The 27,885-nt window shown below is 35.1% G+C and overlaps 1 protein-coding gene across 2 annotated transcripts in view; it reads right to left on the minus strand.

The window, feature by feature from the left end:
* Nucleotides 1–27,885, minus strand: part of CCDC73 (coiled-coil domain containing 73) — an 82,704-nt gene that overhangs the window by 1,593 nt on the left and 53,226 nt on the right. The window contains exons 9-17 of one of the 2 annotated variants that reach the window (XM_075425379.1): nucleotides 26,757–26,836; nucleotides 20,650–20,778; nucleotides 20,242–20,301; nucleotides 11,137–11,268; nucleotides 8,765–8,800; nucleotides 7,238–7,406; nucleotides 4,544–6,097; nucleotides 3,670–3,710; nucleotides 1,541–1,624 (exon numbers count right to left, since the gene is read on the minus strand). In XM_075425379.1, the coding sequence (XP_075281494.1) occupies nucleotides 3,691–3,710; nucleotides 4,544–6,097; nucleotides 7,238–7,406; nucleotides 8,765–8,800; nucleotides 11,137–11,268; nucleotides 20,242–20,301; nucleotides 20,650–20,778; nucleotides 26,757–26,836 (2,180 nt within the window). In that variant the 3' untranslated portion in view covers nucleotides 1,541–1,624; nucleotides 3,670–3,690. Of the gene's footprint in view, nucleotides 1–1,490; nucleotides 1,625–3,669; nucleotides 3,711–4,543; nucleotides 6,098–7,237; nucleotides 7,407–8,764; nucleotides 8,801–11,136; nucleotides 11,269–20,241; nucleotides 20,302–20,649; nucleotides 20,779–26,756; nucleotides 26,837–27,885 lie in introns of those variants that run through there. The other variant, XM_075425378.1, reaches the window with a different exon arrangement.

Below are 27,885 nucleotides of genomic sequence, written 5' to 3' on the forward strand. Positions count from 1 at the left end.
AGATTACCCAAATCGTAGGAGGTGAAAATCTGCTCTAGTTATAATCATACATGTCAGTCAACACAAACTGAGCAGCAAAGAAGACTGCTGGGCCTATTTTTAATCTCCCAACAGCTTTTTCATATCAGTCATAAAAAATGACAAATTTGAGGACGGAAGGTATTAGAATGACACCAACACAGAAGGGAGTGGTCTGTATGTCCCAGGCTGAGATTTCATACATTAAGTATTTGGAAACTAATATAAGTTCACACCAGCAAGGCACTCTGTTCGTATCCATCTCAGCTTTTACTTAGCCAGCACATAAGGAGTTTTAGTTTGAAGGTAACAAAGCAGATGTAACCACAATTAGGTAATGAAATACGGCTTTGTATTAGCTGTAGATCTGGTATTTTAGTTCACTCATTTCCAAAAACTGTCAGCTGATAAAGGGAGGGTGAGGGACAGCAAGCAAGGCAGAGCGAGAAAAGTGCTCTAACTGGTCAATTCCTGGCTCTACCTCAGTGAGCAAAAGCAAGAGAGATATGATAAATATCACCACTATGTTTGGTGAAAAATCCACCTCGCCATCATTCCCAAGCAGTCTCATGTTAGGAAAGCTGAGTAATTTAAAAAATAAGCCTTTACTTCTGAATTTCAGAGGCTTAATGCTAATGGCATTGAGAGCATCAGCCAACTTTCTCTCTTGAAAACACTATATATACACGCTGAGCTCAAACCTTGTCCAAAGACGACAGTCATTAACTACCTGAGAAATATCTCTAGAACCTCTTCTATAAAGGAAGGCTAACTGCAGTTGTAAATTATTGTATCACTTTTGAATAATATGTTTAACATTGGGTCAAATCCTAATACAGCAGTTACAGCTGTCCAAGCTCCACAGTCTAACATCGATCTAAAAACGCAGTGCGAGCCATTGCTAGTGCTATCCTGAATGACGTTGCCTTACAGGGATAACAATAGGTTTCTTTTTAATTCTTTGCTTTTACACATTTGTCTAATGTTACCCTGCTAAATAATAAGATAACTCTAAATATGGCATCACATAACTGCAGCATAGAATAAACAGACAGGCTCTAATTCATAGGTATGCTGAGTTTTTAGTCTTTCACAGATTCTTTTAAATAACATGCTTCTATCAAGTAATAAAGGAAACAATGTTTTTATATTTTTACATACTACTTTTTTTTTTTCTTTCTTTTTTTAACTCCTACTTTTACTGTAGGTGATGATTTTTACTAGGGTACACAATGAACTACCCTCTTCCTCCCCTCCCAAACAGACTGGTTAGCATCTGTTTGATTCATATGCTGTGACTTTTTCCTGCTGCTTTCTATCAACTTTAATTGTGAAAAATGGTGCCTTGTTGCCCTTTTGATATTATTTTGGAGATTGACTCAGTCTTAAAGTGTCCAGATGTGTACAGTTGTACAAATATCTGTGGAATTAGCTCACTGAGGTCTGGTCCGCAATATTTTTAATTGACTTACATGTTCTGTGGGAAAAGAAGAATCATAAAAAGCCTTTGCTGTAGCATTCCATTCTTCACTCGGGTCTCCCTGGGGGTCTTGGTGCATACTAGAGGTATTCAAAGTGTCGGCAGCTCTGTTCAAACTGGTAGAACCTGATTGACAAAAAGGAAATGGTAACAACTGCAATTTAGTCTCTAGGCACTAAATGTAAAGTAACTAAACGGCTGGTTTACCTCTGATCTTAAAAAATAAAATATTTTTGTTTTAAATCACTGATTGTCTGTTGTAGGCTTTTCCCTCTTTATTTTTTTCTTTCATATACTTCTGCATCTATTTCGTCTATAAAGATAAGGTATGTTTCTACTCTGATGAAAAATGTCATTGTCACATATTAAGTTAATGACAAAATTGTGATTTATAGAAAATGCATATATCCTGATTATTCTGTTAAGACTCACTGTCTGATAATGATAATAAAATATGTAATTACTGCCATCCTGACATCATATTCCAGGGTCACTTGTAATAAAAAAGACATTCTAAATACAAAGTCAGGCTATAGCTATCTACTAAAGGTAGGAAGGGCAAACAAGTAGATTAATCATGGGAGAGTATAAGGCTCCAATCCTGCAGTCGCTTTATGCACTGCTAGTAGACTCCATTGAAACCAGTATCAAGTTCAAGTATTAAGATCAAAATGTAAGCGTACTTTCACAATTGCTCATAAAGCAAACAGCGGTTTTGTCCCTATGCAAATGGCTGTTGGTCACTGCTACATTAAGTAAATCTTTGTTTTGCTATGAAAATACATGTTGCCTCATGGTTACGTAACAGTTAATCAAGGATACTGTATTTTTCTCTTGGGAGGAAGAGGAAAACAGTTATGAGTTTGTGTTTGTTTCTTTTTTAATAGTTCACCTGGAAGATCTTGCCCATTCCCAGTTCATTCCTCCCATTTACTGATGTGGAGTGGCTGCTTTTTGGAAATCAAGACTTGTATAGGTAGTAAATTGAATTGTGGTTAGGCAGTAAGAGGAATTCTCTCAGATAGTAAACTCTTTCACCAATGCTCTTCGCCTTTAGGTCTCCCATATGATTAAACTGTTTGTGCTTCAGTAAGTAAAAAAAGGAAAAAGAATTTAGGGACACAGTCCATATGGATTCCACTCCAGGTTTGCCATTTGGGATAAATCTCAAAACAAAACAAAACCAACCACAATAAATCTTGGAAGCTGCAGTGCTGAGTACCACAACAACTAACTCTTCAGTGCCCTGACAGTGAGGTTCTTTTGTCTCCAAAACAGGTACAGGATTCAGAGAGGTCAGCAAGCTGAAGTAGGGATCTGTCTAAATTAGGCAGTGTGCTGAGTGAGAGGCAGATCTGGGACCCAGACCAAGATCCTCACGTGAAGTTTTGCTAGAATTCAAGAGGTCTGGTGACTGTATTGGTCTCTCGGCCACTCATCTGAGGAGTAAGAGTTATATTAAAATCCCTACCAACTCCTGTGGATGAACCTATCAGAGTCACTTCTTGGAATTACAGTACTTTGCATACAGAAAGGTTTCTGACAAAAGGAGGAGGAACATGTGGAAGAACTTCAGATAGTGCTATGTGTTCTTACAGAAAAGATACAGGTAGGATGTCACATAACTATGCGTTCATTTTCTTGAAACAGGTATCAAAATTCACATTATTAAAAGAAATAATTTACCATCTGAGATCAGGATTCTGCTACGTTGCTACCACCACTGTTGTTTTGGGGACAAAGACTTTTCTGAAACTGAACTTCAAAAAATTATGTGTCCTTGTACAAATATACATAGACAAGATACCAACTACAGAGACAAAATTACCTAGAAACCTAAATTAGTAACACCAGAACAATATAAAGAAACCAGACTGCTGGTTTTCTGTCTCGCTGCCACTGGCCACAAGTGTAAGGAACAGGGTGTCCGTTCGGCTCTTTGTATGTTCAAGGAGCAAAGCTCAAAACACTATATCAACAAAACCTCGAACAGACACAAACACCCTATGTCGTGGATCTGGCTCTCTTGAAAAACATATCTCTCGTCTACAAAAGCAAGGGCTTTCACTTCTTCCAGAGACTGAGAGATCATCTGCTTTTAAGCTTACAGCATGCATAAAGAATAGAATCCTCAGGCAAGCTGTATTTTGAGAAAGCAAGGCACCACTTACATTATCTTTCACTATGTCCTGTTACTGAAGTAGAGGAATACCTGTAAGTGAACCAAAGTCAATTTACTGTAGAAATATAGACGATGCTTTTATTACTTTGGTAAAAGATTGAGTTTAAAAATGGCACCTTTAGTAAATAAATATAGGGGTAATCTAGCAGCTAATTTTATTGCAAAACAAATCTGTTTTTCCATGTTTCAGTAATGATTTAGAAACACCCGGAATAATGTTCATATTTACTGTTCTGCATATGCAAAATACTGCTCAGCAAATAATCAGCAAGTGCCAACAGTAGATGAAAAAGCACCTTGAGCACTCATAACAGCTAGGTGTCATTTCCAGAGCTTCAAAGACTATAAACTTCTCCTTTCACACATTCAGCGATGCAGATGGTTTTAAGTGTCCATCTGAATAAAAGATGTACAATAAAATAAAAAGTAAACTTTCTCTAAGCCCCATTCAAAGAAGCATCTACTGGTTCGAAAACTACCCTAATTTTTATGCAAAATGAGAATGATTTCCAAAAGCTGCTCAGTGCATTTCAGATATATGCAGAGCCCTGACAGAGTCTGCTCTACATTAGGGTTAGAAATGCCTATAAAAATTCAGTTTGTCATTGCACTGCTTTTCTTTCACAAAGGGAAATGAGAGAAAAGTTTATTTAATCAGATAATTAAGCAAACAAAAGCTGTTTTGTTTAGCTGCATTTACACTATAAATTAACAGAGAAATCTCATCTTTTTTTTTCTGCCATACAACTAAAATGTCAGAAGGTTTACATTTTTTTAACACTACACTAAACTTAGATGCAGAAATTTCACATTTTGATCATTTTTCTAAGTATATTCAAAACATAAACGCTTATTTTTCTTACCTAGTCCTGTTTCTTTTCTGTCCAGATTTTCAGTGAGATTTTGACACTGTGTTTTTGAAATAACCTTTGTGTTTTCCACTAAGCACAGTAGTTTCTCTTTCAAAAGGGAAGGTTCCTTAGAAGCTGAAGTCCATGGAGCTTGATCTCTCATTTGATTTACTCTTGAACAAGAACTGAGGTCTAAAAAATTGAAGTATACTGGAGTTTTGTCAGCTTTTTTATCTGAGGATGAAAGATCAAAGGATGACCTTCCACTTCTGTTTACTAAATTTCCAGATGCTCTCATGGGTAAAGAGCATGATTCTTTCAGGTGACCCTCAGCAAACTTCCTTCCTGGAACTGTACTATTCAGTGAGTCCTTTTTCTCTTTTAACAACGTGTTATTTGTTGAATTATTAATCTCCAGGGAATGTCCATTTTTGATGGAGTGTATCTGAGTATCATCATTAGCTTTTTTACATAGAATTAGTTTACTTGTACTAACGCTATCCGTTGGGATTTTTTTATTCGCAATTACTTGAAAACCATCAGCCTTTACTGGAGATACGGCTTCAGCGTTCAAAGTGCATGTATTTGTAGCATTCCATGTTTGTTCAGTACTGCCATGTTCAGGTTGTTTGCTGGGCATGTCATCCACATTTATTCCTATTTCTGTTTGGGGGGGGCATAAATTGAAAGTACCTAAGAGAGACATATTATCAGTATGTTCTTTTGTGGCATGATCACTTCTTGCATTGTCACAATCAACAGTTGGTAGGTTTTGGCCATCAGGTGCTGGAACACCAGTACTCCTCAGTGCACCACTTCTGTTTATGGTTCTGACATTTTCACCATAATTTCTGTCTTCAGCATCTACGCATGTCTGTTGAAAAGGAAGTTTATGTAAACCACTCAGCTTTAGCAGGCTTTTTTCTGTTTTTTGTGCTCCATTGCCTACATAATTGCCACTCTCCAGCAAGCTACTTTTTTGGTATTCTGTTTGAGAATTTTCTTTAGTATAAGGTAGGATGCCAAAACTTAATTCCTTAGCTTGATGACTATCTGTGCTTCTCTCACACACAGCATTCTTCTCAGTGCAAAGAGCCACCTCAGACTCGGTTTTGGGTGCTTTAGGTGTAAGGACACTTTTGTTGTGTTGTATGGTATTTGATTTTTTATCTGCCTTAGTACAAATTGATTCATCTACAGTATTGCATAATTCTTGCTTGCTAGAGTCGGTCTCCTGGCTTGCATTTTTCTTGTAGACGCCTACAGTGTCAGTACTGTCTAAAAAGACCTTTCTTGTTTGCGTGTGGCATGCTGCTAATGGTTCAGTGCTGTCCTGTGGCTTTTGTTCTACATTTGCGTTGTTTTCCTCCAGTAATATTCTACATCTTGCTCCTAGATTTTCTGCTTCTTTGCACTCAGTGACATGTATTTCCGAGGTCTGTCCTTGGGTAATTAAATCAGTATCTGTGCAGAGCGTATTCCTGGGAGAAGCCTCCCTTTGCTTTTCTTCATAAGGGCTAGCAACATTAATTTCATCCTTAAAATTGTTTTCAAGAACTTGTAAATCTGTTAGAGTAAGTGTATGCTCTAGTTAGTGACAGATAGCCTGGAGGTTAAGTAATGCTTTATTTTTATGGTTTAAAATTTCCAAAGAGATAGACTCAAGATTAGTATCAATACTGATTTTTCTTATCTTACATTACACACACAAGTCTTTCAAAAAGTTGCTGAAGATAAATACTGTATTATGGTAACTTGCAAAATATTTATAAACTGTTCAAACAAAGTATATTAATGTTCTGGCTTATAGTTGAGATATTTCACAACTGATATCTGTCAGCCTTATTATCGAAAGGGGTTTTCATTATGAAATGATAACACATACTTAATTAGCCATTGTGTGTCTACATAAGGTTTAAGCCACTGGTTACTAATACAACTGTATTTGTCTTTATGTTTGAAAGTGTCATTTTTAGCTAAACGGAAAACCAACACAAACAAAACTGTTTAAGTTACTATGTTCATATCAAAAGGAATACGCTCTGACTCAATGGTAGTAGACCAGTGAGGAATAACAAGCATTTCAATATCAGGTGTTTTCTGAAAGATACACTTGAAGGCTGTGAGCATTGATCCTTTAAAGCAGTCACTTTACAGTTGATAAGTAAGTTGCACTTATCTTTGCTACATTTTAGAAACTGCGCATTAGAGACTAAGTACATTTTCTTTAGGTGGCTTCAAAAAATTACTTACTGGAGTTACAAAGTGCTTTGAATAGAAAAGCATTATGAATATCCACATGAACAGACTTTCGTTGTCCTGTGCAGAGCAATCACTCTCTGCCTTTTTTCATTGTTTTATGATAAAGGGAAAGTCCTTGTTTTTGCTTCCAAACACTTCTATACAAGTTATGGTTCTGCCTAACCCTTACTCACTTCCTGAGCTGGCATGCAGAAAGAGTTTGAGGGGTTACAGCAGATGGATCTTACTTAATGGCCCAGGGCAGCCACTAGAAGTACTGTGCTTTCATGCAGAGCTTTGAGAATTTATCATAGAGTAGCACTACTGACACCAAGAATTTTACTGTTGTTGGTACAAAAACATTTAATTCAGGATTCCAGCATTCTCATCATGTACTGTAACTGTAAATATTTATCCTTTCTTCAGCAATACTACTTATCTTTATTATCCATGTAGTGTTATTACTTTGTTTTATCTGTATTTCTTCAATGCTTAAAGAGGAGTCCATTGTGTTTTTCACTTCAGTTTCTTCATTGTGTCCAAAATCACAGTCTTTTTTTATTATAGACTGCATGCACTCATGTTCTTTCTGAATAGCCTGTACTTCACTGTCTTTTGAGTGTTCTTGACCACCCTAGCATAAGAAGGCACAAAAGATTATACATATTTTAATAATTAACTACACTCACTGATTAGATTTAAAGTTCAGGACTTAGATTTAAAATTATTTTTACAATTCTCATGGAAAACAAAGACCATTCACTTGAAGTATACAAAGGTAATGTAAATGGAGAAAAAAAGCAGACTAATACCCTAGAAGAGTAGGAAAGAAATTACGTCCTGCTACATTACAGTCCACAAAGAAAAGTTATACATATAGACAGAAGGAAGGAATGTGTGTTACATATGTTCTGACTGGATCACTCCCTCTGTCTGCTGGCTAAATCAGTGAACTGCTCAGGAATCACCTGCAGAAAAAACCTGCATGATTGCTAATTACACTCAAACACATGTGCATACACACACATATTAATGCTATTTTTTTTTCCTAACAAACCACCTAAGGTCTTTAACTTTGTTTCATAGACAAATAAGGCTTATGAAGTTGCAACTCCTGTCAGTCAGTTCCTCATTCCCTCCCAGATGGCTTTTTAACCTGAATTTGAGTCAGAGGAAATGAAGACACATCCTTTATCATCATCAGCTGTTTGGCAGCTGAAGACAGGAGCACATGCTGGCTCTTGCCCTAAAGATAGGATATAAAAGTAGGTAGATGTAGGAGGGAGCAGGGGTATTGCTTAGTCCATAAAAGATGTGAGAAAAAGCTGAAGATACTTGGGTGACTGGAGGTGTTGCAAAAGAAAGGCTGGGATGTGGGAGGGAGTTACAAGTGCGGTGCTTGGGCATTGGATATGTGGGGAGGACAGAGCGTATTGCAAAATGGAGGGAGGCACGTAGACAACACTGGTAAAAAATGGGATTATTGCAGTGGTGGCATAGTAGATGATGTAGAATGCAAATGTGCTGGAAACAATTTTCTACAGGTCACAGAAACATCCTGATGCTCCCAGCTTTGCTACTAAGGGGGAGGGAAGAGTCATAGTGAATGGAGAGCATTCTAAAAATACTTTTCCTCTGCCAAATAATGCACCTTCAATTTGAAGTTTCAATTGAAATTTCTTTCTCTTTTCCTCATATTTTATTATAATCTTCCCTGTCATTCTGATTTGGAAATTGTAAGTATTACATCTTTTTTTGTTTTCTAAGTTTTTAATAAGTTAATTTTGCTTCTTGGCTATACACAGCCTTGGCATCACATTTTCAAGCTTTTCTTTTGAAATACAAATACTAGAAGTGTCCTTTTTCTTTCATGAAAGCTGTAATTCTTTTATAAATCTCTTGCTTCTAGGAGCTGTTTCTTTAGACAGAAGCACCAGGCAACACAGTATAACTGTGCATGTGACTCTCTTGTACAGGTACAGTGCAACTTACCACACTTGTTGGTATGGGCTGAACTGCTGAATGCACCTGAAATAAACACGATAAAGTGTTCTTAGAAAGGGAGAAAGGTTACAGGAGTCCTTTCCAGATGGGTTGAATAAACCTAGTTTCCATTAAGTTCACATGGCTGTTCAGCCCTTCAAAAATAGGTCCAAGATACATAAACTAAGATGCCTACAGATCAGAACTATTAAACCTGATTTTAATTTTTTCCCTGTGACTTAGTAAAATCTAACTAAGCAACATACATATACCTAAGATGGCCTTTCCCTCAAAGTATTTCAGACTATGAAATTCAACACCTTCTCAAAACCACATCTCCCTGTACATAGACACACAAAATAATTACAATAACCCATTGCTAGGTGTAGCCCTATTCTCTGATGTTACACACAGCTCTATAGCTGTATTACAAATTATATGACACTAAATGTGAACCACGGTAAAGTTAAACTAAATTGTAATGAGGTCTGACATTGGACCTTTCTTTTAAGAGAGGCCTTTGTTTAATTACTATTCCACTGGTGATCAGTATGAAGTTTACATACATCCTAAACTTCATGCCCCACAAATAATCGCAGGGATTTCAGATTGCACTATGTAAAAATAAATATATGCACATTTCCTTGCAATACTTGGAGCCATAGTCAAGATCTAAATCATAGCCAATTCCTTGCCTTTTTATGTTTTATAGACACTGACTCATTACTGATACGTGGTGAAATTCCACAGATTAGAATAATCAATATGATCTGTTGCAGCTCCTGTAATATCTTGGCAGTGTTCCACTGGAGATTTGACTCAGCCTAACCTGCCTAGCTTTTGAAATCTTATGATCATACAACACAAAGTGGTAGGGCAATTTGCCATAAGATAGTGTAACATATATATTTAGAAGACATCTCAGACTTCTTTTGCATTTATGAGTCTATATCTACTTTCAAACACATAGGGTTGTCTTAGTAGGCACAAGTACTGTTTATCATGAACGACTGATTGTGTGCATTGATTCTGCATCCTAAACTTCATTCATATTTCATTTTCATTCATGGAAATAATGATTTTTAGAAGTTATACAATTTGCATTATACCTTGTAGAATTCTTACAGCTTTGGCACAATGAGTACTCATTTCAAGTCTAACTTCCATTGTATTATTAAACACACACCCGCAGCTATGTATGTGTATATATTCATAAATGTGTCTATGTATGTTTGTAAGCTATAAACATACATACATGTATTGTGAAGAAATTAGTTTTAAGTTCTTCCAAATTCTAAAATATTACGGTTTGTCATTTTACTGACAATTCATAGACTAGTTCTAAAAAATAATCTGTCTTTACAGTCCTAGTGTCTTCCTATTTTCCTAACACTGAAAGCAAAATCGTATAGATGCAAAATGAATTATCCCTTCTTTGAATGATAAATCATTATTTGGATGTAAAAACTAATGGAAAAAAATATATAACCAATACTCAACAACAGAATAAACTCAATGCTCAGGGAAAGGTTTTCTTATGGCTTATGACTCAATTTTTTCAGTCTTATAAAGGACTGGAATATGAATCTGCAATCCAGTTTAAGTAAGGGATGACACATAGCGGCAGGGCTACATGCCCTTCCTTTTGCTATAAAAGACCATCTTCATGTGCTTAACCACTTGCTGACTTCTGATATGTGTTCTGAATATAGAGCTGAATGTGGATTTAGTTCACCCAGAAATTCAAGCTCAATTCTAGTTCAACCTGCACTGCATAAAACAGGCTTTTAACTCCTGCATTGATTATTTCTTGAGCTTGCTATGCCTTTGATGATTCTTAAAGATGCTAAGTGAAATACAGTTTGGTTTGTTTTTGGTTTTTTTTAAACTAAAGACCTTAGATAATCTATATGTTGATAAAATAAATCTTCTGATCTGTCCCATGTTACAGAGGCTGAAATTAGTTCCTCTGAGTAGAGGTGGACTTATTTCCACACTTCCAGGGAACTTAAATACATATGAAGTCAATGGGTCTACCACAGTAGTTGAGAAACACCCATGCAAAATACATTTCTGAAATAAGATTTTGTAAAGACAGATTAAGATAATTGCTATGTATTATGTATATAAATTTATTAATCAAGTAATGAACATCTCAGGTTTCTATGATACAAGCACCCCTCTCGCTGGGAACATTGTCTGAGTACAGTAAGTTTTAATAGGATCTTGGATCATTGATTACATCAGATAAATTTTTAGGTTTAGCAATGTCAAAGGAAGATCAGTGGACATGACAGCCAGATTAGAAAAACTGTCATGTCTCTCATTCTCTAATATTTTTACAATAATTTGAAAGTACTGCAGCTATTAGAGACACTTACCTGCAGATTTTCCACTTGCTCAGAATGCTGATTTCCCTGAGGAGGAGGATAATCTTCAAGATGTCTATGAACTCCTTTAAGGGAATTGAGCTCATTTTTAATAGTGTCTATCTCTCTTCTCATATTTTCCTCCTGTAATAATTGAGGGTACACAGAGTACACAAACATAGATCTTTACTGCATATTCAATGCATATTCCCATCCCTGGAAACATTCAAGGTCAGGTAGGACGGGGCTCTGAGCACCCTGATCTAGTTGAAGATGTCCCTGCTCATTGCAGGGAGGTTGGACTAGATGACCTTTAAAGGTCCCTTCCAACCCAAACTATTCTATGAAAACCAGTATTTTACAGGGGTATCAACAGCATAGCAAATTAAAGTAAATAATTAAAAGGAAGTATAGATGTTAAGGAATTGCTTTGTACAAAGGCAGATAATTTTGAGCCCTTTCATTCAAACCAAAATTTTAACCACATTTTCATTACAGACTATACTTTTTATTAATTGGGGTTTTTACAATTTACTTCAAGTAGCAATACTCAAAAAAGTGGGATTTGTCTTTGTAGCTTTCTTCATTTTTTTGCTCAAAGATAAACATGCTAGTCAACATTCATTACCTACATTGTCAAGAAACTACAACAGCAAATATTTTGCTTGGCACTTTACTTCTGTAAATAGCCTCAAGCATCCAATGCTTCTTCAGTGATGATGTAACAATTAAATCTTGTAGTTAGAACAAAAAGGATGGTCAAAAATACAAGTTGTAAAAAGAACAGAAGGGCAGTTTTACAGAAATACCTTCATTTAATTTACAAATATTTTCAGAGCAGTGTATAATGTTAACATTATCCATTATGATGCTATACTTTAAGATACTGAGAGATGAAATTTCTAGTTAGCCATAGCAGAAATATATATAGAAAAAAAATTATCTTCTAAAGAACAGTTGCAAACATTCCTGGGAAATAGGCAGGGCCAATTCCCATGTCTATACAGAAAACTATGGTGTAAGACTCTCCTAGGAATCAAGGTGGTCAAATCTTCTCAGGGCAGTGAACATCAGAACAGTTCACTACTTTTTTAGTCTCATGGTTGCAGTCATCTCCATAGTGGCTGCACTCAGAAGAGTTAGCCTTAGAAAACAGGATTACAAGGACAACCTTGCATTATTTCCCCACAACTTCCCTGATAATCTACTACCAAATTCAAAACCTTTCTGGCAGTAGGTGCCAATTATGTAGAAATAGAAAAGATAGACAAAATGCTGCTTAGAGTCCGGTTTCCACACACTAACTGGATTTGTCTCATTGAAGAAGTATTAATCTTTCTCACTTGTAAACATGCATTTATTATTGCAGACAATTTTCACAGCTACAATATTTTGCTAATTATTTTGGATTAAATAATTACCGAAGTATTCTTTAAAAATAAAGTAGTAGTAAAAAGAATGGCAAATATTGAAGACAAATTATTGTTTAGGTGTACACAGAGGTTAATTCACTGAAAGGATATACAAGTTTTTTACCTTTTCTTATTCCCTTTTGCCTTACAGTCCGTGCTGAATAACTCTTGTCAAATCAGGACCTCTGCTTTAATGCAAGCCTTCAGTATCTCTACCCAATTCAGCTTGAGGTTGCCTTTTTTATTTTCTCTGGGCGTGTAGCCCTTCTGAAGTACCTTTAGCCTATGTGGGTTTACATTCGTTTTTTATTGTATGACAGTTTACTGATATTTTTTTCAGGGTACAAGACCGCAGCCTAGTAATGCTGGTATTCTCTGAATAAATTGCGTAAAAAATTGTAAATCTTCTGAAAAACACATAATATTCAATGTAAACTAAAAACTATATCAGCTTGCATGTCTACGTAATGGCAAGCATGTAATTCTGGAATATTTTTAAGTGCTAAATTCAAGGTAAGACCTAATACCCTGGCTCTTGCTTTGCAGAACTGCAGGAAGTGCACTGACCTTTTAGAGCACAGAAGTCAACATCAGTCCTAAATCTACCTTTTAAAAATATTCATTTGTAGAAGACTCCACACTACTAGAAAAGAAATTGGTAGGTTTTATTGTATTATTTCTGCAATATTTTCTTGGCTTTTAGGAATTACCTGAAATGCTTGATGACTATTTCAAAAACCTTTTAATACTCTAACATTTAATTTAATAAACCTACATCTTTTTTCCAAGTTCTTAGTGCTTTCTCATGCTCATTCTGAAGATTAAGGAACTTTTCTTCATTTTCCTTTGCCTTCTCCCTTTGCAGCTCATTATCTCTTTCAAGGGTCTGCAATAAAATTAATTATCCAAAAAATAATCAATACCGCATTAATGAATTTTGATGTGTTTTATGTTGCTTGGACCTTTGCTTCTAACATGCTGGAAGTGCCATACAGATCAGTGATAATGTGCTATCTCAACAATAATTTTCATAAATTAACAGAAAGGTGCTTATAGTTTAGCTAACAGGAAACAGGGGGAGGTTATGAAAAAAGAAATGGCTATAAAAGGATATAAAAACACTTGCCATTATTCAGTTTCACTGCATAAGTTTTAATGTGCTGAAAAAGTAATATAAAGTCCAGAGATGAGAAATATGAAATGTAGCACAATATAGACCTATTGTACTTAAAGAAAAAAGTACTGTATACTCAAAGAGAATATTTTTATTTTTCTGATCAGTTTTTCTGTCCTAAATTGTTTATTAACCTATCTTATAAACTGTATAAACTTTAAATTCCAAAATATATCTACTGAAACATCAAGTATATGTCTGATTATGCTTTAATTTATTTTTATTAGATCACTGAAATAATAGGAGTGCATTAAAATAACAGTAATATTTAGTTTTATACTATCATAACTGTACTTGCAGTCTTTTGGGGTTAACTCTTTCAGCTTTACTGTGCTAAATTAAAGCAGTCTTGTGTAAATCAACAGTAGATTTTCACATATCTCAGTTACTGTTGGAATTTTTATCCTATCACATTTTTATAGCAGACAATACAGAAGATGAAGGACTTAATGCATCTGTTATCTACTATGTAGATGACACAAATATATTTAATAACAGAAACATAACTTTAATGCATGTAGCTCTATGACCAGCTACATATTTATGACTCTGAAGAGCTTCTTTGAAAGTCCACTTGAAAAATGTTAAGATACAGAAGCAACACTCCAAAGCAATTCCTTTTTACTTAATCTTTTAAATAGAAATTAGTCTACTTATTGATTCACTTAGCATCAATTTTAAAGTGCCTATGTTAATTTATAGAAATACATTTTGCAGGTATTAACAGTAGGAAAATTCGGACTACCTTGCATTTTTCTACACATGGAAAAAATTCTGCATAAGAATATAATGGATTTCTTCTGACCAATTATTAATAATTAAAAAGATGAGACAATTCAACAGTACATTGTCTGAATAACCACATTCTCATGTAGCCCCTTTCATCCAGTTCTATAAACTAGGAGTCCAAGACCTCCTCTCTGATAAACATGCTCTAACTCCAATGATTCTGTTACTTCTGTCTCAAACACAACCTTCCCTGAGATGGAACATAAGAGTTCAGCACAGCATAGCTCGTTGGGCAAAATACCAAACTAAGAGAACTGATATGTTAAAACCAATTGCACAGAGAGGAGAATACCTGAATTCCTTGCATTTTCAAGTATTCTGTCATCCATTAAAGAATTATACCTTGTTTTTCTAACTCTTTAGGACATTGGTATCCTAGCACTAAGTATGCATAGATAGAATGAGAGAGGACAGTATGATCCTTTCTGAATGTTACCTTCTAAATTTAAGTATTCTGTCATCTCAAGCCCAAAAAATAAGCAATAATTCTTTGTTAGTATAAGAATAAAAATATTTTCTATGGGACTGTACAATCACTCCTTCCATTTTTTCATTGTTCTGAATAAACTCTTTTTCTTCATGGGCAAGGTCCACTAATTCAACAGGGATGTAGGATAGGGTATAGGAATAATACATGACTTTCAGACCCCACTCATCATACTGTGGTTCTAGAATCAATATGATGACAGCAGTAGCTCTCAAATTGGCAGAAAAGCGAGTAGACCCTTGAAGTTATATATTCAGCTCCCTATTTTATAAGTTCCATTTGTCACTTTAAAACAATGATATTTCAAAATAAGCAGTTAATGTCTCATTCCCTGGAATATCCCAGTAATTGTATGAAACTGTCAGTCAAACGAGTAGCTATAAAAAGGAACAGCATTTTATGACTACTGTTTAAACAGAGAGAAAGAACATGCGACGTTCACTTTCAATACAGCATTGTATTTACATCATGCTGCTTAAGGGAATTGCTGCATTATATGCATGCATTTATCAGGTTTACAAAAAATACATCTATTAAAATATCTAGCCACTCTTATGTTTCCAAATGTGATCTCTTGAAAGCTTATCACTCGTGTGCTTATTTAAATGTTATGAATCCTTTAATTCCCATTCTCAGGGGAAAACGTCTTGGTTTTGAGAATGCATAGAACGCTTTCACAGAACTCAGCTGAGATTGGATCTGAGCTGATCTTAAGTGCCACAGTGAAGACCAAGAAGGAATATTTACATCAAACTAAGTATTGAGGAGTCTGGGCATAGTCAACAGAGCTTTCAAAGTTTGAATCAAGAGCCTCTTATTAGTTATCAATGTCTTGTAACGCCAATTTCATCTAAAATACTTGTGCCTGCAAGAAATTACCTTTGAAGACTACACTGAAGCTTTGATGGCTAGAAATAGTTTGTCCTGTAGTTAGAAAAAACATTAATATCTTCCCGATGTCTGATATAAACAGGACCCAAATCAAAGTAGGCTCTCCAATCAGAATTAGTATAACTACAATCAGAAATGAATTTTTTGCCTGTACAGGCTGCACGACAGAGACTTGTACTCAATTCATAGCTTAACAACAAAAAGCAAGCTATACCTTTCTTACACTTGCAGATATTTATGCGGAGTCTTCAAAGATAAGTTTCACAGATACCATTCATGGTTTTGGCTGGAACTTTAAGGCATACTATAAACTTTGTCTGAGATTATAAACAATAGCTCAGAAATACTATCAGAAAAAGCACTTTTAGAATACACCTGCTGTTCAGTAATGCAGACACAAAGATCCCAAAGGGCCACCTGTGTTATGAAAGCCATCATCAGTAAGGTTATATCACAATTAAATAATCTCGAGCTTCTGGTTTAACTTACAAAGTAATTTCAATCATCCTAAAAAAAATAAAATACGCATTAGGTTGAGAAGCATCTTTTCATGGTTCTAGAGCATCAAAGAATTTTAAGTCATGAAAATCCAACACTCGTAGACTAATATAAAACAAGAACCTAGACATCTGAAATCAGTGGCATCTCTTTCTCTTCCAGTCACTACAGCTTTATCCAGTACTACAAAGCAGGTACTTTAATTCCTGGTGAAATTTTAGCTGGTTTCTGATGGAGAACATAACTAATCTTTAACCTTGCTTGTTTTATCAAAATGCAAAATTCATATATTGTGGCAGAAGGCAAACTGCTTACATCTATTAAAAGACAAAGTAAAGGCTTATGTGAAGTGAATCTAATTTCAATTTAGCGTAGAAGCATTTACTTAGAAACAAAAGTATACATGCACACAGGAAGTTTAATCTGAAATTAACTTGAGATCCTAGTTCAAAACCTTGGCCTCACAGGCCAAGCAAAGAATGGAATACTTGTGGCTATGTACAGACAAACAGTAGCTAATAATTATTAATAGTCCAATTAATGGTTGTACCTGAACTCTGCATGGCACATCAGACCGGAACAGAGGGGACCTTAATCTTTAGTTCACTGTGGGCCAATCTGACTGCTAGTGTAATTTAGAATCTAAACTGTTCTGAGCCACTTTTACATGCTCAAAGAGGAGCTGAGGAATGCTGCAATTCCACGCACTACAGCATGACTACTTACCACCTCTCGCATAAACACAACAGCAGACAACACAGCAAGAAATGGCTAAGGATATGCTCTTTTTTTAGGCCATCTGCTCTAATAAAACTGGGGACAAGCTCTGGCTATGAAGATCTGAAATTTGAAGTATTTTCTAGAAAAGAAGTTTATACCTACATGGAAATTGGAGGAAACAAAAGTCATAAAATCATTTGATTTCAAAATAGTTGCAAAGCAACCCCCAATATGTTCTGGTTTACCCTCCAGAAATGGCTGATGGGAATGGCAACCATGATTTACTTTAGGGGGAGAACTAAAAGAGCGAAACCATAGACTGCGTTTCAAGGTTCATGCTGACAGTTAAGGAGCTGAGGGAGCAATGGAAGTGAGGTCGAAAGTTCTGAAAAACATACAGATGTCTTTAACAGCCCTGGACTTAAAAAATACATATCAGATAGTAACAGCTTGTCTAATCAAGAAAAATCTGACCTGATACTCTTCTTTCAGTGCATTTAATTCACTTTCCATTCTAGCATTCGTTTGAGTTATTCGCTGAAGCAGCTCCTGCACACATTGTAGAGAGCTGAGAATTTCCTTATTAATACAAACAAATTAGGATATATTGAATAAAAGTTTGTTTCTGAAGTTTAAACATTAGATAATTATGTCTTTTAGATTAACATATTTATTTTTTATTCTGGCAGTGTTCAAAAAATCATGTATATAAAAATGTATTTCAGCATTGGAGAAGGGCTTGTATGAAGAAATCAGAAGAACTCCAGCTTTTTCAGGCCTTTTGCCTTGGAGAAGATAACATAGTTATTCTTTTTTTCCAGAGAATTTTCTTCTAATTAAAATGAACAATCCATTAACACTTTAGACATACTTCAGTGCAAGTTTGAATAAAATGTATCAAATCCAACTCCACTGTCAGTTCAAATAATCTAATAGAGTAATTTTATGGTACCATATTACAGTTCAGGAAAATATGGAAAGTCCCAGAGAAATTGTATTACATTAATGGATCACCCTTATGTGACGTTATTCTGTATCTTCTGAATTAAACCCTAACAGATGTGAACACACATGCATCAGCTTTGCATCATACAGTGCCAGTCCGTCAGATTTTGCAGTCACTGTCTGAATTTTTGTGGTACGTTCATTAAGACTATATTGTTGCTTCAGGAAGAATAAGTTCTATAAAAAAGAGCCACCCAAAATGAGTTGATTAAGGTGGTATAGACTGACAAGCCCATGGGTGCTTCCATTAAGTTTGTTGCAATTAGCTGAAAATGGAGATGAAATGCAGATAGAATCATCTTATATTACACAACACAATACACACTTCCAAAGCATCAAAGACAGAGGGAATGATCTAGCCAAGCCAATCTCTACCCCCTGAAGATCGGAACACCAATTACTAAAATACCACCTGTACGGGGAAAAAACCTGAGTTTCAGGAAGAAGATAGTCTTAAATGTGCTCATTTGCTTCAAAGTATATTGAGAGAGGGAAGTAGTATTAAAATGAAGTACTTTCGTTTACTTACAAAGAGATTTCAAATTTATCTATTTTTGGTTCTATCATATGCACAGATACAGCTATCTACTAAAAATGAAATAATTTTTTTGGGTGCACTCTCATTCCTTTTCATGTACGTATACTCTCATGCAAAGAGAAGTAACATTTTTGCACTCAAGCTTAATTTACCTTTAGTTAATTTTACATCTAGAAAACAGAACCACAGAGATGTGCAATGACTTGCCCAGTGTCATCTGGCAGGTCGGCAGCAGAGTTGGCCATGTTTTTTAAATCTAGTACAGTGTTCACTCAACTAGACAAGATTGCTTCTCTGCATACTGTTCAGTCTAAATCAGCTATAATTTACATAATATATTCAGCCTCAGTCCAAGAACCACTGAAGTTAACATCTTCAGTTAATCCAGATAGTGAATTTGTACTGCTCTATAATACAGAAATCCAGGTCTTCTAACCCAAGTTCTTGGAGGAAACATGAAGTTAATCTCTGTATTAAAGCCCTTTCCAGCTTTATACCAAAACCCTCCATATATTAAAAACCAACTAACAAAACAAATCCCAGCAATTCACACATAATAAAATAAAGAAACAAAATAGAGTCCTTCTCTTAGATAATACATATCAAATCTGCATATGAATTATGCTACAAGTATCTCCACATAAATGCTTTTAGTGCACTCAGGGCTGTAGAAATAATAAGGTCTGAGCATGTCCGTCATGTTTTACTGGTATTTATTGGCAAGTATTTTTAAAAAGCAAACTCAAAATGCAGATAGGCTTTTACAGATTGGAAGAGTACTGTGGGATTAGCCTTTAACGAGTGCTCAGTAGGTATACAAGCAAGCTCCTGCTTTTGTCCCTCCCTGAGAACATGACTGATACACTTCTCTGACATGTTTTGTTGCATGAACGGCAGAATGAAAATTCTGCAACTGTTTAAGAAAAAAAAAAACCAAAAAACCAACCACCCTTTTAATGCTTTATATTCTGCAAAGTAGTGTATTATGCTGTTATTACAGGGAAAATAATGTTTTTGCTGTGTTTGACACTTGACTCCATGTACCTTGGTTTGAGTATCAGGATTTGCTCTGGAACATACCTGTGTTCATGACAGAAGACAGTCTTAACTGTCCAGCTATCTATAGGTGTAGCTTCATATTCTAAATGTATATGTTCTGTATGAATGGAACACCATTTCCTTTGTGTATGATTGACACATGATTCCAATTTTACCTGGATTCAATACCAGCAGTATTATAGCAAACTGCTGGCAAACAGAAAGCAGAACAGCAAGCATATTATGCAAACCTGACTGCTTATTTGTACTGAACCGACATGTAAACAACTACTTTACTGGTATACTGAATTTCTCCCATCTGAATTCAAAGACAAAAGTTAAGACTTGCAATAAAGTGTCAAACAATGTACTTGTTTTGTAATACACTTTCTAAAAACGGAGTAAGATCCCATTCATGTTAGTATTAAAATATTTCTGAAGAGTAAACAACAGAATTTAATTATTTTTAATAGTTTAGTATAACAAGTTAAGAAACTTAAACATAAAATATAGCACATATATTCTTAAGTGATTTGTAAATAGCAAAGTTATAGTAACAACTCACCAGCTTTTCTTCTTTAATGCGAGTGTTTTCTTCTTGAACTTTTTTACTAACCGCTGTCTCCTTAAAAAAAGAGCATAAAGAACAGTAAAAAGCATTTAAATTTACTGTCTATTTTCTTTAGTAATATTGTATTAACATGATATTGTAAATCACCATGAAGCTATTTAAAGAAACAGAATTATTTTGAAATGTCTTCTTATCAATATTTTTTTAATTCTAAAATTATACGCATAGCGTACTAACTTCCCTAGAAAATGTCATTCTGGAAATAGTTCTGTTATCTGATATATGCAGTTAGTAAAGGAATCACTAATCTGTATACATCAGAGAGATCATTGCCATGATGTTTGCTGAATGAAGAACAGAAAATATTCACCAAAAATTTAATTTGTTTAAATTCCAAAATACCATTCTGATTTTTTGTTGCAGTTCTTGAAACTGTTTTTCCTTTGCTGCAAGATTGATGTTTTCTTCTCCCACCCTGTACTGAGATGTGACCTTGGACCTTATCAAGTCTGTAGTTACTTTCTTCAGTTCCTTAACACAGGAAACACGTATAAATAGTTCATCCAGTATAGGCATTGCAATTCAAAACAAAGACAAATCTTTTAAACTATCTTGAGTCATGCCCTGCATTTAAATAATGTATGGAAACAACCGAATGAAATAGAGGAACTGAAATTCATAAGACTAACTTGCTGAACTTTAAACTCATCATACGTGGCTAAAAGTTTATTTTCAGAGGTAAAATGTTATTGTGCCAATTTTACTCTATTTGAAGTATTTTTGATACTTCAGCTTTTGTTTTTTCTCTTCCAAGAAGTATATTAGAAGCAGACATTGAATTGGTATACCTATTGAATAGGTATACCTCCTACACCGAGGCATACAATAGGAATACAGTGCCTATTATACCTAGTGCATATGTTCCTGAGAATCAGGAGGAAAAAAAGGAAGAACAGTGACTATCTGCTAAAAACAGGAACTGGCTATAAATTTGGAGGATCTTTGCTTTTCCCGAAACATTAATTACTTAATCTCAGGAGAATGCTAAATTAATTTTATATTAGAGGCTTCTACAACGTGATTTTACATCTAAATATGCCTTTGATTTTATAGTCTTCATAATCTTTTCAATATCCTGCTTTTTTTTTTTTTTCAGTATCTGTTTTCTAACCAGTTTATTCCAAGCTCCTAGTGCAGCAAATAAACAGCAAATGCTTTGATCTCATTAAATTACAACTTATAGTTCCTGGAGTCATAAATATTGTGCCCTGCTCTCCCCCACCCCTCCCATTCTGGTACAAGGTAGTCTGCTTAATATCGCTCGCTCCTTGAGAGCTCTGACGTTTACTCAGACAAATAGCAGAGGTTATGAATGCTGTTCACAGATAGTATCAAGAATTCTTCATGATGCCATAGTGGTGAACCAAGCATTCAGAATGGTAATAGTTTTATCTAACAACTAAGTTTGGTCTGTTTAACTTTTCTTCACAAAACTGGAATTCCATCTTATCACAGACTAATGGTTTAACTGTTCTGGACAAAATCATATAACAGTACAAAAGAAAAAAGGGAAGATTACGTTGTAGCTGAAATTCACAAACACAAAGTTTTATGGAAAACACAAGTATAGGTACTACTTTTAAATACTTTTTTTTTTTTTTTTTTTTGCTACAGGCTTTATTTCTCATCTATTTTAGCCATAAATAAATCTAAAATGATCTCATAAGTACTAAGCGTAATTGCAGAATCAATTATAGACCCCAAAGACAGTAATGCTTTAGAATTGTGACATTCTGTAAGCTAGTAAGGCTTTTTCCATCTTTTGCAATAAAAGCATATATTAGTCATATTCTTTTTACTAGGAGGCTCTGTAATGAAATACGCAAGGAGAGTTCCCACATTTAAGTGGCAGTTTTAACTTTGTAGAAGTGGAAAGGTACACTGTGCCAGTCTTTGCAGAGAACTAGATTAATGGCACACAGACCACAGCTAACAGGTTGTGTGCTACACAAGCAGGTGCAAAAGGCTGCTATGGATCTGATACTATATGTTTTCCAAAACTCAGAGTTTATGTGCAGAAAAATCTTACTACTTATTTTGTCACAGGGAAAGAATAAGTCATACTAAGTAAATCATGCCCTTGAGGTAGAAAAGATGATTGCATTTTCTTCTTTGTATGTAGCAGGTGGATGCGTATAATCCATCTGGAACCAAACCCAGCTCTGCTAATCTAACAAAGCCGTAGGCAGAAAAGAACAAAACCAAACAACCGAAAAAAACCCACAAACTCAAAAAGAACCAACACAACCAAGATCACCAAAAATAATGGGAAAGTTTTCCATGGTGAGTGAAAGCATAAGCTATGTAGCTGTGAAAATATATTAAAAAAAAAATTTATACATGCATATGTATATTTTCTGAACTCTGAAACTAAAAATATTTTACTCCTAGATTTTTTTCTTCTTTTTCTAGTAGCTTTCTGTCACTAATAAGATCACTAGTAGTATTCAGAACCCTGTAAATTAAATTGAATCTGGAAAATAATTTTATCAGGTTTTGGGGAATGCTAAGAAAGAATGACAAGGCTTTAAACACATTTCTTTGATGTGTTGCTAGCAACCAATGCTTAGGGACATGGTTTCAGAAACACTTCAAGCCAGCTTAAGTAAAGAGTGTCACAAAAAGAAATAGTCCCGTTCCTTTTGCCAGTTCATCTAAGCTGAAACTTACTTTTTTTTTATATATAAAATGTAATGTTGGTCAATGCAAAATTTTGATTCTACTTTCCCTCAAGGCCACAGAAATACATGTGCCAACATGAAGAGGTGGTATGGGACTGGAAGAGCAATCAGCACAGGCAGATGTAACCACTTCCCAAGACAGTGCTGATACACTTAAAGTTTGTGTAAGGTATCCAAAATTACAACTTTATCTGTTTGCTCTCTTTCTAGATCTGTGCAGCTCTCTTGTAACCCTTCAGGCCTTGAGCAGCGTAGCTGTTTTTTAAGCAGCTGAATGAAGCAAACCTTTTTCTTGGCCAGATTTCAATGCAAGCATTTTCACAGTGGTTTAAAAGACTCCTACCACACTGAATATCTAAATGTTCAATTCCTAAAATAAATGTTACTGAAAAGGAAATCATTCTACAGTCTATTAAGCCAAGATCTAGGAACTGGACTTGTAAGCAGGCAATGTCAAGAGGAAAATACAATGTTTCTTTCCACAAATCCCAGAAGACTAAACCTGTGAAATATGGACCTCAATTTAACCCAGGTTTTACTCTTGCACATATTTAACACCCCCACCACACACTAGCAGTTTCATTAAAAGTGGAGATTAGTATTCAATAACTTCATATTCCCATTAAGAACAAATGTGTGAGATCCTCCTGGTCTGAGTCAAAGTAATGGCTATGATAAGAGCTGACATGGACAGTCATTCTCACTCCAGCACTGAGGCTATAGAGGAAAGAAGCTGGAATCCAAGTTCTCAGAGCTGTTAGAGGTCAGTCAAGTCTCCAAGGCAGATAAAACAGCTTTGTAAGTTGTCCCAGCTTGTGCTGCATGTATCATTACTTCTTTTAGCTATGTAGCAAGTGAAAACAGCCTGGTAATCCCTCTTCCAAACTTCTCTAATTATCAAAGTTTTCTCATTGCTTTGTATCTCTTGTAGGTCCCTTCAATGCTACAACAGATACCACTCCCCAACAACGGAAAACACCTGACTGCTTTAAGATCACTTTTGCAATGGTTAGGCTAAGTACAAGGTAACCACAACGAAATTAAACTAGCTCAGGGCACTTCTTACTGGGTCCAGGCACTTCTTCTCTCTTGGTTTACAGAATGACCCAAAAGATGAGCCCACAGCCCTTCACAAAGAGAAGTTGTGCTGAACTAGCAAGTGCCATTACAGATATAGCTCAGAAAGGCACGCTCTCACTACTACTTTCCAGAAATGTTTTATAAGCAAGCTATTGAAATAGGGAATATTGAAAAATGGGATAGGTGGGTTGGTTTTATTTTTACCATATTGTTAATTTTTAACCCTGTTTTCACTGAAATTCTGCATTTTGAGGAAAAAGGCATGTCTTTCTATTATATACAACTTTTATTTACAAAACTATATTTACAAATAAACAAAACCTCACTCTTTTTCAGACTAAGGCATTGCCACAGCAAAGTCCTGCAGCACTACGTGAATATTAAAAGGCTAAGAAATGAAGCTGCAGTTCAGTTTTCCACTGACGTTCCAAATAGGATGGTCAAATACTAAACAACCAATAAGAAATTCAGAAAGAACCATGACAAAGGCATTTCCTGGTGAACTGAATAAGCCATATTAAGTTTCAGTTGGCCCCTTCCTCTGCTTATCTAACAGTATTTTATTTAGAATTCATCACCCATGACCTTAAGAATCAAGAGTACAGCTAAAAAAAATGGATCAAGCAATATGTTTGATTACTGGAGTATATAAATCACTATCAGTTTATCTCACACACCTCTGTTACTCACAAATTTCACTACGTAAAATCTTCTTAAACATTTTTCTTACCTCTCAAATTACTTGCCCTCAGAGAATTCTAAGTAATGAATTATTCTTCGTTTCTTAATGAACGCAACAAACCTAATTTACTCTGATGCTTAAACATTTCTAAAACTCCTAAATTTTGATATTTACAATATATTACAATAAAGATATGCCGCATTTTAGATGAATGTCCCGCTTTTTGTCACATACAAATTGCAATTCCTTTAAAAGAGGAATTGTACATTTGAAGTGTACCAAATGCACACAAGACAAAGTTGTTGTCAGACCTTCATGGCTATAATGATATTAGCATTCTAAAAAATATGTTTTAAAGTTATCACCACTGACAACTTCCAATATTTTTCTGTTACTCTCGCACCTATCAAATATTTCAGATAGATATATATAGGTTTTATATACAATATATAAATATATATAACCTATAATTTGAATTCTGTAGCTAAATAAACATTTCTAAATGCCATAAAACCTAACTGTGATTTAGAAATCAATTTGAGAATTTTTCCAGTGTTCTTCTTTACTGTTATTGTGTTTCTCAGTCTGCTTGTACGATGGTAGGAGTTCTGAAATTTTTGAGATCAAACAGTCACTCCAAAACTTCATCTTTTTGACACCGAAGTTTGCCATGTTATATTCAAGTATGTAACGAAACAAATCTAGATTGAATTCCTGATTAATCTTTACTGTGGCTAGAATATCTTCATGTAATAAATATAAAAAGTAAGTATAGCACTAGAGAAGGTAAGAATGAAACAAATTAAAAAACTCTTGAACTGTCTCTATTTCAAGATAAAATTTAATTTTAAGTCAGGCTTCTAGAAGCATCATACTCCAAAGAATCTTAACAATAAGAGGCTGTGTGCTCTTCAGAACACAAAACAACACTAGATTCATGGAGAGTTTTCAAGTACTTCTGTATCTTCAAATCTTCTTTTTCAGGCAAACAAAGCTCATGGCAGGTAAACACTGAATTTTTGACCAATTTAACTCAAATATAAAATGGTCATAGTCCCTTCTCCTCATTTACAAATTATTTCCCCCCAACCCCACTCCTTTTTGTTTTGCAAGAAATTCACAAACTTTGCAAAGATTCCATGGTAGTCTAAAACATTTGTCTGGAAGCTGGATTAACAGTGGGCCAAGAAGCTGAGAACAAACAGACATTTGTTCTCTACCTAAGATCCTCAGAGAATCAAAGAGAGGGAAAAAAAACTGGAATAGAAAGATGAGATATGAAAAAGAAGCGGTATGGAAAGATACTGAGTTTACAGGACAAATATGACTTCAGAGGGTCCCTTTGCTCTTCTCCTGTCAGCACTGAAGAAACAGCTCAAAGGGAAAAAGAGAACTTTATTCTTCCCACTATTACATATGTTCAGGAGGCAACTCAAAAACGTACCTTGCGAACAGTAGTTTCTGAATAGATGAGGGCAGAAAAGATCTTAATGGCCAGGCAACTTCTTCGTCCATAGTACCACTACTATCTAATGTCTCAATTGCCCTGTCACAGTACTCTCACATTTCTGGTGGAGATTCAATTACACTTTTTATCCTACATTCAAGCTACCAACTTGCTTCTATGGCAACTACTCTTCATGTTGTATCTCTCTCTGACTGAACTGAAAACATCACTGCTACCTTTCTGTATCAGAAGGGAGAAGCAATGACAACACAGCACAGGAAGAAGAGAATTTGCTAATAATTAACAAAAAGCAAGTAGGATGCTGTAGAGTTAAATAAAAATTCCCAAATTACAGAAATTATTCAGAGCTGCTCAAATTTTAATTGGCATTCATCTGAAGTACCTGTGCATAACAAGGGAGCATAAGACTAATTTAGCCATTAGTCATAGAATGAAGAACCATTCTGCTGCTTGTCCACTACTTCTATTAATACTACAGCAGCTTGTAGAAGTCCCAGAGAATTCTACTTATACATTCAGAAATGCATACTGTACTTACTTCCTTCAGATTACTTATTTCAGTCTCTTGTCTTTTATTCACTGATGTTAGTTTCTTATTGAGCTGTATTGCTTCCTGGACTTTAAACAAAATTTAAAACATGTTAATATATACTTTCATATTTGAATTAGTATTTAATTTAGAACTGTAGTGTATGTGTATATAATTTATAAAACAATTAAACATCTTCGTGGAAAGGAGGCTAACACTGAAAATATGACTCTACTTTTTCTGTACAGTGTGACACTACACTGGAGGATTACACGAGGTGGTACCAGATGTTCTATACAATAAGTTAAGACATTTTGTATGTTGGTTTGCTTTTTTTTAAAAATTGCAATGTAATTTTTAGTGTCATTTGATGTCACTTTACTAGAATCACTTCTCCATTAACTTTTAAGTTTAGTTTTGTTTCTTAGCTAGGGCTTTCCTTGTAATTTTCTGATGAATTTATTTTCAGAGGAACGTAGAACATAATGAGCATAATGAACGTAGAGCATTCAAGTAACAGTTAACAGGTGTACAAAGTTATATGCATATAGGACATGGAAGACAACAAACCGCAGAGGATAATGGAGAGGAAAACTCTAAGAATAAATTCTGACCCTTTTGAAAGGGAAGGGAATTTTCTCTTAGACTTTACAGAGGCCAAGATATCACTAGGAAATTGTTTGAAGTTTGACAATGAAAAGCTGGAGATATTCACTGGTCCCTGTACTTTCAGTCACCGCTGTTCAATCTTAGTATTTTGAACCTCTGAGGTCTCTCTTCAGCCTTTCTAGGCCTGATTCCTCTTCATTCACTCCTAATCTTTTTTCTCTGTTTTCTCAAAAAGCTTCTGGCACTACACTTGAACACAAGAACTCTAGACACTCCGTCACACCCAGAAAGTTCTTTCCTTTTCTGCTAAAGACGGTAAGCATCATGGGGAATGACGGACAACAGCCTTACAATACAATAAGCAATTTTGCAGTTTTATTTAAGAATGTGGAATATGTGCTTAACAAATGAAAATACTCAAGAATGTAACAAATATCTTCTGACACAACTTAGGAAAACAGCAGAAAAACCAGCAGGTAAAAATTGGTAAAACTCTCTCCTATCTTTCAACAAGAGTCATGTGTTCACT

The sequence above is a fragment of the Opisthocomus hoazin genome, chromosome 7, assembly GCF_030867145.1.
Source record: "Opisthocomus hoazin isolate bOpiHoa1 chromosome 7, bOpiHoa1.hap1, whole genome shotgun sequence".
NCBI lineage: Eukaryota > Metazoa > Chordata > Aves > Opisthocomiformes > Opisthocomidae > Opisthocomus > Opisthocomus hoazin.